Source organism: Liolophura sinensis, chromosome 5 (genome assembly GCF_032854445.1).
Source record: "Liolophura sinensis isolate JHLJ2023 chromosome 5, CUHK_Ljap_v2, whole genome shotgun sequence".
Lineage (NCBI taxonomy): Eukaryota > Metazoa > Mollusca > Polyplacophora > Chitonida > Chitonidae > Liolophura > Liolophura sinensis.
In genome coordinates, this window is record NC_088299.1 from 4,272,273 (window position 1) to 4,283,921 (window position 11,649).

Genomic DNA, 11,649 nt, shown 5'->3' on the forward strand with positions numbered 1-11,649 from the left:
GATCGCCTGATTTTGTGATTTCAAATTTATTCATTTAAAAATGGTAATATACGATAAGCGTCACATAACATTACATGGTTTAAGTGTCATAATCGATGCACATTATTAGCGCACGATAAGACGATTAAAACTATCAAAGTTCCATTAACCAGAATCAACACATTGCCTGTCCAAGACCGGTTTTTAACCCGCACGTCGTATACCCTAGCGATTGAAAGGCATGCACCTTTAATCACTAGCCTTGAGCACTGGCCGCTCCTCCGTGAGAGATAGGCCTACAAGTAGAGCTGGACCTCGCGTAGGCCTAACGTAAAGGCCTACATGTAGAGCTGGATCTCACGTAGGCCTAACGTAAAGGCATACATGTAGAGCTGGATCTCACGTAGGCCTAACGTAAAGGCATACATGTAGAGCTGGATCTCACGTAGGCCTAACGTAAAGGCATACATGTAAAGTTGGATCTCACGCAGGCCTAACGTAAAGGCATACATGTAGAGCTGGATCTCACGTAGCCCTAACGTAATGGCATACATGTAGAGCTGGATCTCACGTAGGCCTAACGTAAAGGCATACATGTACATCATGCGTTTTCTGAGAGCGAATACGAATGCGCCCCGGCAACACTTTAACAAGTCTTATCGGACTTCTTTTATCTGCATTTTCATTATATATTCAGGAGTATTATTAGATTCAGGAGTAATTGGTTACAAAACCGATAAAGGGGACGTCACTCTAATTTAACAATGACAAAGTAACAGCTATCTCCCTTGGTTTTTGCTTGCCTCAAATCGAATGCTCAATTTGGAATCCTTCATTTTGTGAGCAAACATGGCGTCTAACCGCTCCAACTGGCTAACTGTGAACACATTCTTCCAATCTCCGATAATTCCTGAAAATCATAAGACAGTAAAATATCAAACCTATTGACAATGATTCTTCCTTATACTTTCTTAATTTCTCACTCATAAATGTAACGGTACACGTATTTAGATTATTGTATTGTACTCGTATTTATTCAACATTAGTGTAATTAGAAAACCTGTTTACAGAAAATAAAGCATGGCGGGAATAAAGTCACAAAGGGCTTGATCTATCCCGGGAAAGCCCTTATTATTATTATTATTATTTATTATTTGACATCGCAGAGTATTTAACCTGTCTAATGACTCAATGTTACCATTTTATTTCAAAAGTCATAGCATCTAGAGCGAAATCGAGATAAGTCCAGACAATTTTTTTTTTTTTTTTGGTAATCATAAGAAATGGTTTAAATGTCTCCAACGGAGATGTGGTTTCCTCCCATCATAATGCTGACCGTTGTCGTATAAGTGACATATTCTTCAGGATGGCGCAAACACCAATGAAATAAACAAATAATAATGGAGATTAGATGTGTGGCAAACGGGAGTCCTTTAATACAACAGTTATACATCTGTTTGATTACCTTTACGGAACATTGTCAGATCTCCATTCCTGTATAATTGTTTTAATTCTTTCTTGGCATGATTATCGTGGTTCTTTTTCATAGCTGGGAACACAGATCGCTTACAGAGCTGTTCGTAGAAACTTTGGTCTCTGTTCTCGTCAAGAAAATTGCCTAGTCTACGGATTTCTCCCATAAGATCCTGTAAATGAATGAATGAATGCTTCTGTTTAACGTCGTACTGAACAATTTTTTAAAAACATATGACGACAAGGAGTCATTAGGTGTGTGTACATATACTGCGTTTTCTTGTGGCAGGGCGAGTCCAATTTTAAAAACTGGTATGACCCGACCCGGCTTTGATCCCGGGCCTCCCGACTTCGGGACGGACGCTCTAACCGTGAGATCCTGTAAATGACATTTATACAGTTAATAGAGTTCCAAGTAACACCTCTAAGGGACGTAGAAAGATGATCGATGTATTCAAGGTTTTTTTTTTCAAATCCACCAACATTTACTGTTACAGTTTTCTTTATAAACCACATAAGAGAAAGAGAAGCATGGTGTGTACCTAGCGGGTGGCTATTGTTGCATGGTTACGTGGATGTTGAAAGGCCGCCACGCTCTACATGGCGTGGCATCCATGTAGGCCCCTATCATTCTTCAGGGCGAAATTTGCAATCAGCTGTGAGTTCAAGTCTATCTCATGCTGGCTTCCTCTCAAGTCATACGTTGGAAGGTCTTCCAGCAATCTGCGGATGGCTGTAGCTCTCCTCCCATCATAATGCTGGCCGCCGTCGTATAAGTGAAATTTTCTTGAGTGCGGCATAAAACACCAATCAAATAAATAAATAAATAAATATTTTCCCGTGTGCCACAAGTCAGGGAATTAACAATATTGAAATGTTATGGTAATTAAAGACATGACCCCCATCCTGGATCCGAGTTTCCCGTGTGATTTATTGTTGTTGTTTCAATACTCATTTACCTAAACAATACCAGTCAGCTTTATGGGTGGAGGAGACCAAAGTATTCAGGGTTAAACCATCGAGATTTGGCAAGTTACTGACGAACTCTGCCACGTGGAAAGTAAAGATATGCACATCATATTGGTGGAAAATCTTTCTCACGAGACAGACGCTGTAATCACTCGGCCCCCGTAGCACGGTCAGGTATGGGTAAAATTTAGACATTGGTGTCATTGAGGCCTTTTACGATTTTTTTTGTCTCGCGTAAGCAAAAGCTCCATTCGAAATGCTTAAGTCGATCTACCAACCCTGGAACAGTGTTGAAATATAAAATCTGTGTCACATAAAGCATGATACACGCCTAGAATGGGGTGTTTCAAAGGTTCTTCATGACCGATATGGTTCTTCAAAGAAACTTTTCCTAAAAACAAAGCACTTTTCCATTGCTATCAACAAGAATATTGCGCTAAGATAAATGTAGCGTAATGTCTTGGTTGATACCCTAACTCATCTAACATTTGGGACAGATATTTTTTTGTGTTGAAAGTAGAATATTACATTTTTTACCAGTGAAGATATGTGTATGTTGTTCATTGGATGGTATAACCGTGTGAGAAAAGAAGAAACTCGATGCTCCTGCTACCATAATATATATATATATATATATATATATATATTGGTTTAAATGAGCACACCAGGTATCCCAAAAATTAGAAGAAATAGGGTAGCTTTACATATGAAAAGGATGGTACGAAGTCAGTCCCGTTCAAAACGCCTTGTAAATGTGTTCTCAAAACTGCTCTAATTTATTTTTTTAAACAATTTTTGCTTAACCATAAAACGCATTTGAAATTAGCTAAAATAACGTGACCCCTTCGCATCACATCTAAGTGATGTGACGTCTTAAAGTTTGTCTACGAATGTAAAGAATATAGGTACCTTTTGTGAGATCATCTCTGATGAATTACTGTAGGGTTATTCAAGTAATTCTTCATGGATTTTCAGGATCTTAGAATAATATGAAAAACATTTGGAAAATTTGGTCTAAAAAAGAAAACCACCCCAGAAAACAATTATTTTAGCGACGTTTCTCAATAAGGAAATAATATGTAAAAATAAAAGAACATTCGTCGTGATACAGTTTTTGTACTGCCTTCCATTTGAGGCACAAACTGTTTTTTTTTTTTACTTTATCTTTTAATTTAACTCTTTAATTTTTTTCTGTAAAAATGAGATTTTGTGGAAAGTTACTTTACCTCTTTAAGGTCTTCATAATACACAAAGTGGATGGGAATCTCAGGGTGGTCTTCTTTGTACTTTTCCCACATGAGCACGTGATCAAACCAACTCCCGCAGTCAACTGAAAAGAAACATTTAATATATATATGGGCCGAGGACGACATTGTGTTTCCGGTTGCTCTAATATGGGGCTCCCCATGGCCTCCTGTAAGAATTCCTTATTACAAGTTGATTTATTGAGTTACCAAGCACGTCAGCAAAAATGTCTCTGACCGGTTATGATTAAAGTAAAATCACCTGCCGTTGGACTGTAGCTGATGGACTTTCTCAAGAGTGACACACAGAATATTTACCCGCAGTGCGAGCTTAGTGAATATGTTAACAGTTCTTTGGATGACAGATAAGGTTTCATGAAGTTCACGTAGCTAAGTTTCCTCTTAACTACCATGACACCGTATGTTGTAGAGATATAATAAAGCGCACTTAGCTAAAGGCTACTTAACACTAAGTATGCTTGATGAAAACTGCCCAAGTTCCCGAGGATACCGTATATACTAGCGCTCTCACAAGAATCGTCGACCAGCAACAGTTACTGAAAACAGGGTAAAAAGAGAATCTGACAAAAATTACTGTCCAGTATATACTGGGATTGAACCAACATACGTATATGTCCGAGCGATAGAGTGAGTGACTGAGGGCTTAACGTCATACTTTACAATTTTTAAGTCATATAACGACGAGGGTGTCCTTAGAATACCTGTAATGTGCAGGCAGCTTTCCATCGCTCCTTCATATAGTGCTGCTTCACAGAGACGACTAATGGAAGGCTCAATGATGTTAAACAAGGCAGTGCCTTTACTGATAATAATGAACTTGAATTTGCACTTTAATGCAGCCCAGTCCTCTTATTTCTCACAATTGTCTTTCGTAAAAGAACCTCTTCTCCTTTATTTTAACTGACCAAATATCCTTTTTACACTTCAATGCAAGAAGCTTTCGTAAGCACTTTACAGGAGGTTCAGGATTCCTGTATGGCCTAAACTATCTTTTTTCTGTCCTTGGCTTCTCTGAATGCTGGTTTTTCCATGATACTGACACTATTTATAACTTTCCCGGCTATGAAAAATTTTCTCTGCAACGTTGTACGCGAAAAGATAGGGATCTAGCACTGTTTATATTCTCTCACACTTAGCCTTGTCGTCTTAGACATGCTCTATGTTTTATCCATGACTCTGGTTGCTGTGAATATCTGTTTGTCGAGGCCCTGTATGGTGGGAAAACATACCTCCTCGGTTTTTTTTAACGCTCCCCTGGTAACAATGTTAATGATTTCAACACTAGGCTATTGTCTATCCTAAAAACATGTCAAAGCGAACGGGAAATTGTGTAATTCTGGGAGATTTCAACATAGATCTGCCAAAATTAGATAACCATCATCCGACAAAATATTTTTTCGAAGTCTTGACCTCACACTACTTTTTTTCTCAAATAATGAAACCAACCAGGGTTCAGTCCCGTTGGGCAAATCTAAGAGATAACATTTTTGCAAATTTCCACAACGATCATTTGCTCTCTCGAATTTTATTCACTGATATAACGGATCACTTTCCAATCTTTCATATTACAAAGTCAAGCCACACCAAACACTTTGCAAGTAAGCCCATTACATACAAAAATGATAATGAAAAACATAATTGTATTACAGTGGTCCAGAACACTGACTGGTCTCCCGTAACAAATGAACAAATTGACGTTGAAACAGCAGCAAGTCTCTTTATTAATAAACTTGATGACATTCATAATGAATGTTTCCCTACAAAGAACTAATTAACTAATAAACTAAAAATAGTCTGCACTCCTCACTTCCATTCGTGAAAAAAATCGTCTCTATCTTATGCAACTTAAGATTAACAGCTACGAGCAGTATCGAACATAGAGGAACAAGCTAAAAAAAAAACGTTGCGCAACTCAAGGAAAAATTATTTTGAGGAATACTTCAATAAACATAATAATAATATAGAAAACATGGTAACCTCTGAACCAACTAACGGGTAGGGACGAAAAATATAAATTCCCCTCCTCCATCAGCATAAATGGCACTGATAAAGACGACACCGAACACATTGCCCAACTATTCAACAAGTACTAGAGTATTTTAATTCTGTAGAATTGACCTCGATTCCCACATCCCAATCACTGACGGTAATTTTTCATATCACCCTGAGGCTCCTTTAGAAAGTGATTTTAATTTCGCTCCTGTAACACGGACAGATGTTGAACATATCATCCAGATTCTTAAACCTGCTGCACGTGGACTTGATGGCATTCGGATGTCTATTCTCAAGCTTGTATCCAATTACATCTCTGTAATTGGCTTAGCTTTCAGAAACACGGATTTCTACTAGCTCTTCCATTCATTAACTTGGAACTCGGTCTTTTCGACTGTACTGTCCCCAATATGTTAAAGATGAATTCCACACAGCATGTTTCCTTTAATTCTACAGTAATTATGACTTCATATCACCGAGCTACCCGTGAATAATAATAACTATTGCATCGCAATGATCACAAATCTACCCGGCGCATCGACAGACAACCATAGTTCGCTAAACGCCATTTTCAATTCAAGAAAAATTTTGGGTTGAAACATGGAGATGTTCACCATTAAAAAGTCCACTGACAACTAGTATGGAATCAACTTTAACTAATGTTTTAATGGGAGGAACAATAAGCATCTATTGCGATAAAAAATGATTTAATTTTGGAAAGAGCAGCCAAGTCCACCCTATAGCTACAGAATCACGTAATTCGAAAATTGCGGTCAGAGTGAACACGTCGGTTATGTTGCAATGTAAATGGTAGACCCTCCATAATTTTTGTTGTTCATGTTACGTTCGGTTTAAAAGACTATACCTGTAAAGTCCGTTTCCGTTGCCTTTATAAGTGACGTAATTCCATTTTCACCGTTGAACCAAGCTCTTGTGACGATTATTGCGAACTACAAGCGTGCGTGTGTTAATCGGTGAAGTGTGGTTTATTTACAGGTATGTAGACTGTTAGAAGAGTAATTAGTGTTGGTACGTGACATGAGTGTCTAAGTTATCGAAACTGTTCAGTCACGATGAAAGATACTTATGAACACATTTTGGTAACTTCGCTCGAGCGCATCGGGCCGCTAGAGGCCATGTGATTGAGTAACTTGCGCTAAGCCGATCGATTCTTACTTGTATGAATATTTTAGGGAATAACCTTTTGTTTGACTGTTTCTAAATGAGTTCCATGGGTGAAATGATATGTCTAAATAACTTCTGTCTGTGGTACGAACTACATCAAGTTGTAAATAGTGTAGAAATGTTGAGCAGATAAAAGTACTTCATCAGTGAAATCCGAGTGTTGTCATGGTAAGGAGGACGGAAAGGTCAAATTAGTGCGCATGTCAGTGAATATCGGCTGAAGTGGAAAGGTGGAATATTCAAACACAGGCTAAATTTGTACACAGGATTAATACCTTGTAGTTTAGCAGTGAACTGAAGCTTTTGTAACAAGCCAAGGTAAATGTATTTCTGTATGTGAACACTGACAATGTTACTTACAATGAATACGCTGTTGTGACGAGTATTGCGAGGGACAAGCGTGTGTTTGTTAATCGGTCAACTGTCGTTTTTTTACACTCGATCCTGGGTGCAGTAGTTACATAAGCTTTATTATTCCTCAAAATATGGTGATATGAATTCAGAATTACTCTCAGATCAAACTGATCTCATAACTAGAATATATATAAGCTCACCCATTCCGTTTAAGAAAAGCTCCAAAAAGCCGCTCCACTTGCCGTCGTAACCATATAAAGACCGGAAGTTGTAGGTTTGCGTGTAGTAAGACACTGCCACATCTTTAGGGTTACGAATAATATAGATGATTTTGTGTTTTCCGTCAAAAAGTTTTTTAGATTTTGACAGTATGAAAGGGGGTAAGTGAGTGATAAACACTCGTGGAGAGGCCTGCGCATTCAGGATATCATCCGCTCTCGCCTCAATCATGTGATCTGGGAGATACAACGAGAAATCGACAGCAGCATCGTTTCTTTTGATTCTGTTTGCCAGCTCCCAAACCCAGTGATTACCTGCAAATGAAGAGTGTTCAGTAATTAGCCACACTAATTATAATTATACTATATACCTGTTTATGCAGGTACAATTTGAGTAAAAACTGAAGATTAATATGTTGTTGCTCCAGTGTAGGAAATTCAATTGCTATTGACGTATTCCCAATTTCCAACACGTTAAAATAAGTTTTTCAAGCAGACATGTGTAAACTGTGCGTAAATATATATATTTTTTAAGGGGTTCAAATGCTGCATTTCTATTGTGAGCTCTAAATCCCACACTGATGGTGTTATATACTCGATTTGTCATTACATCACCTTTTCACGATGTTAACCAGTAGGTAGAAATTTTTGAGACATTCAGTACAAGGAAAAAACTAAAAAAAAGGTCAGCTTTGAATTTAAACGTTTGAGTGAAATGAAATTATATCTGTTTTAAGTGGTCTATCTGTAGTAATGCTGAGGTCTTTTCCCCTTACGTGCAATTGAATTGGATTACTTTTGCCCTTGTAGGTGTCCACGATCTGATTTAATATTGGCTCCACTATGAACGCCAACACTGGTATCAGTGTTCTGAAAGAATATTTTAAGGTCTAGCTCAAATCTGAGTTCAACGTCTTCATCCTCAGTAACTGAGTATGGATTTTGGTCCTTGAGTTATGTTTAGAGCAGAGACTTAGGAGAGCGTCGATTTTTATTTATTTATTTGACGCCGTACTGCCTCAATTTTGGGTGTCACTACAGTTTATTCGCGACGCTGAAGCCTGATAGAGAGTCCCTTTGCATTATTTTAATATGATTGTATATAAAATGTGATGATAACACAGATTTCGAGTAATTCTAGTTTAGTGATGTCTAATCACTAACATCAGTGGGTCATTGATTTGCCTAATTCTGCTTAAGCCATGGTGCCAGGGGACGTATGCGTTTCTGCTTTTTAAGTCCATACATGAACAGTCGTAATAAAGCCGTAAATGAAATAAACTGACTTCAGAGGTAATACGTGTCACCATTTGCCAACTTTCACTCTGTCGCTGCTCTGGTTTTACTCTCTTTGTCTTACACTGTATTCCTGCATAAACCAGGATTCTGCTGGTGGTCTAAGCATCCCCGAGGACTGGCGCTTTTTGCATTGTTTTAGTGTAAATTACAACTGACATATTGCTTCGTGATTTCGGGGCCAGTCCATCAGCAGAAGCCCAATATATGTACGTATACGACTGGCAGGCTTACCGGATTTAGGAAAACCGACGACAACAGCGTCGTCAGGGTGTACCGTTAGATTGGGCAGTGCGTCAAAACGGTCGCCGATTCCTGGGAAAGGCTGGGTTAGGTGACCATGATAATCCATGACCTTGAGAATGGCGCCATCTGGATCTGTGATAAACTTCTCCGTCATTATACAGGCTGGTTTATCTGCATGAAAAAGGGTTGTATCTGTATCAGTTATGCACGTGCTTACACTATACTACCATCTCGTAACTGTGAGTTTTGAGCAACAATTAAATTATATAAATAAACATAGCTCCTCGAGCCCTGGTTACCCGGAGTCAGCCACAAAATTAAGCAAATCTATAATATACAACATTGGGCTCGTAGATTTACAAAAACTGTCGGCCAGTATTTTGGGGAATTTTTGTATCTTTCCGTCGAAACAGACATTCGTATACGAGCCGTTAACCAAAAAGGAGGTTCCAGGTCAATAACCACTAGGCCAATAATCGCAAGGGCAATTCCCAAAACGACGTTTAACACATCAAAGAACTAAGAAAGTAGCCCCTTGCCCCGGGATAAGCGGAATTAGATACCGTCATGAAGCAGAGTGCCAGAGATTCTCGACGCTCTGTCCATATTTACGTACAAGAGAGTTATACTCATTGTAAAAGTTAAGAAACTTGGAGTGAAGGCTATTGATGGTAAAACCTTGACACACTGGTTTTTGCAGTAATAACATGAGACGTTGATTTAAATCGTCACACAACAGACAAGTTGTAACAAATGCTACAAGGCGAGATATGTACACGCCTTCGATATATTACTGTCCAGATCAGGATAATTTACAATGTCAATCTTGAAACCTTCCCTCTCGTTGTTAAGTCTGCGAGAGAGAAAACCGTTTTGGTCTTTGTACAGATATAGGTCCTGAAAAGATGTACCATCTGGAAAGTCTGTGGTTTCCTTTAAATCCAGCGAAGGTGAGTAAATATCTTTCCCAGCCTTTGCTATATATATGGATTGCCAGCAGATCACCAATATACCGTTTAGTCGATTAGAAAGATCAGGCCTGGTGAGGATTTCTCTTTAATAGTTTCTCCATATAGTCGTAATCGTATTCATATGAGAACAGGTATAGTTGTAACAACGCCTAGTTGTTTTGCATTTGCACAACAGTACTTGTTCTAAAATGACTGTACTCCTTGTAATGGTTTCGTTAAGAGAGTGGATACGAGCGTTTTGACCCACAATAAAGCCAGCTATGTATGGGGATTAGGGCATTATTGGAATCCAGTAAATTTGTGGTATGGATATACTCCTCTGTTCGAGAAGAGCTGATGTGTTTTAAATAGTTTCCACAGAGTATAGGTCGTTATGGAATACGTTGATGTTGCGGAAGTTGTGATATTAAGTTCTTCCACAAGAACCTGATAGTAATAATTCTTGCAGACAAATATAATATTATTAGGAACAATAACTTATTTTCTCTGAAGGTCAACAGGTACCTTTCGCAGGGCAGGATCCTTCAGAATCGATCAGAAGACCGATGTCTTTGACCATTGTCTTAGGATTGCACTACATTATTAGATTATCTGTCTCATAAGAGGGAGTTGGGAAAGGAAAAGGATCATTTCGCATTTACGCCAATATTTTACCATGATGGCGTTTTTACAAAGAGCTTGACGTGGAGCAGCTTTACTTCAAGCCATTCCACTGACCTTACATCTTTGCCTGGAAGAGCCGATATGTGTATAAGTCTCAGATCCTGAAAACACAAAGATATCTAAAGTTTAGCACAACCTTGGTCCTAGTTTCTGGTCATGACGGTACACATCACGTATTCTTTGTCGGTGTTAAATAAAAATTCCAATAGTTACTCAAAAATTTGATTCGCAAGACTCCGCATTTGATTGGTCACTTCCAAACCTCACAGACAGCATATATATCTAATGAAAAGGGCGCTCTAGTTTTTATTCACTTGTCATGACTTCTCGTTCTACATCATGCTTCAAAAAACCTGACTTTGTGACCTATAAATCAAGAAAATTATACCTGTATAAGCTTAAGGCCTTGAAAGTTTCTATGTCACCAAAAACGTGAGAGGTAAATAGCAAAGAAGGCAGTCTGACCAAAACAGCGATATGTACGTCTCAGCTGCGCACGTGTCACAAATCAATGTTGGCGCACCTCTAAGGAGGGTGTTCGAAAGGGTGGAGATCAGTCTTTAGGAATCTTGGATGTCCCTGTGTAGAAGTTCTGTAGAGTCATGGATGGCCTCGCCTATTGCCACCTATTCTGTGCTGGTTTTTGGTATGTAGAATATATTAAATCTCTTAGACAAAACTTTGATTGGCAATGGTTGCCGAACAACGAAAAAGGTAGTTGGCAGTTGGCAAGTCCGAGCCAGATCCCTCTTAACGGAACTGTAGATGAGAAAAACAAGAAAATGGGAGCTCAACAAGATTAAGTAGCCCTGATGTGCGGAGAAAGCGTAGACTTTAATAGGGAAGTTAAGGACAAAGAAAGCATATCCGTGGTAATCGCCTGAAGCTGTGGGTGTTGTCACATATGTTGGCGCATTTAAGGTCAAAGAACTACAGGTCAGGGCTCGCAATTATCAAGCAACTTAAGACGTAAGTCGTAAATTGTATGAAATGTAAACTTCCTAGAGCAAAATATTATAGTCGTAGATAGGTTTGAAT

The 11,649-nt window shown here is 38.7% G+C and overlaps 1 protein-coding gene across 1 annotated transcript; it reads right to left on the reverse strand.

Annotated features, from left to right (window-relative positions):
* Nucleotides 1–757: 757 nt before the first annotated feature.
* On the reverse strand, nucleotides 758–7,688 carry LOC135465604 (sulfotransferase 1B1-like). Its single transcript, XM_064742878.1, has 4 exons — nucleotides 7,418–7,688; nucleotides 3,648–3,751; nucleotides 1,445–1,625; nucleotides 758–889 (listed from the first exon to the last, which is right to left on the reverse strand). The coding sequence occupies exons 1-4, from the start codon at nucleotides 7,665–7,667 to the stop codon at nucleotides 759–761; spliced, it is 666 nt and encodes a 221-aa protein (XP_064598948.1). The 5' UTR covers nucleotides 7,668–7,688; the 3' UTR covers nucleotide 758.
* Between the last annotated feature and the right edge of the window lie 3,961 nt (nucleotides 7,689–11,649).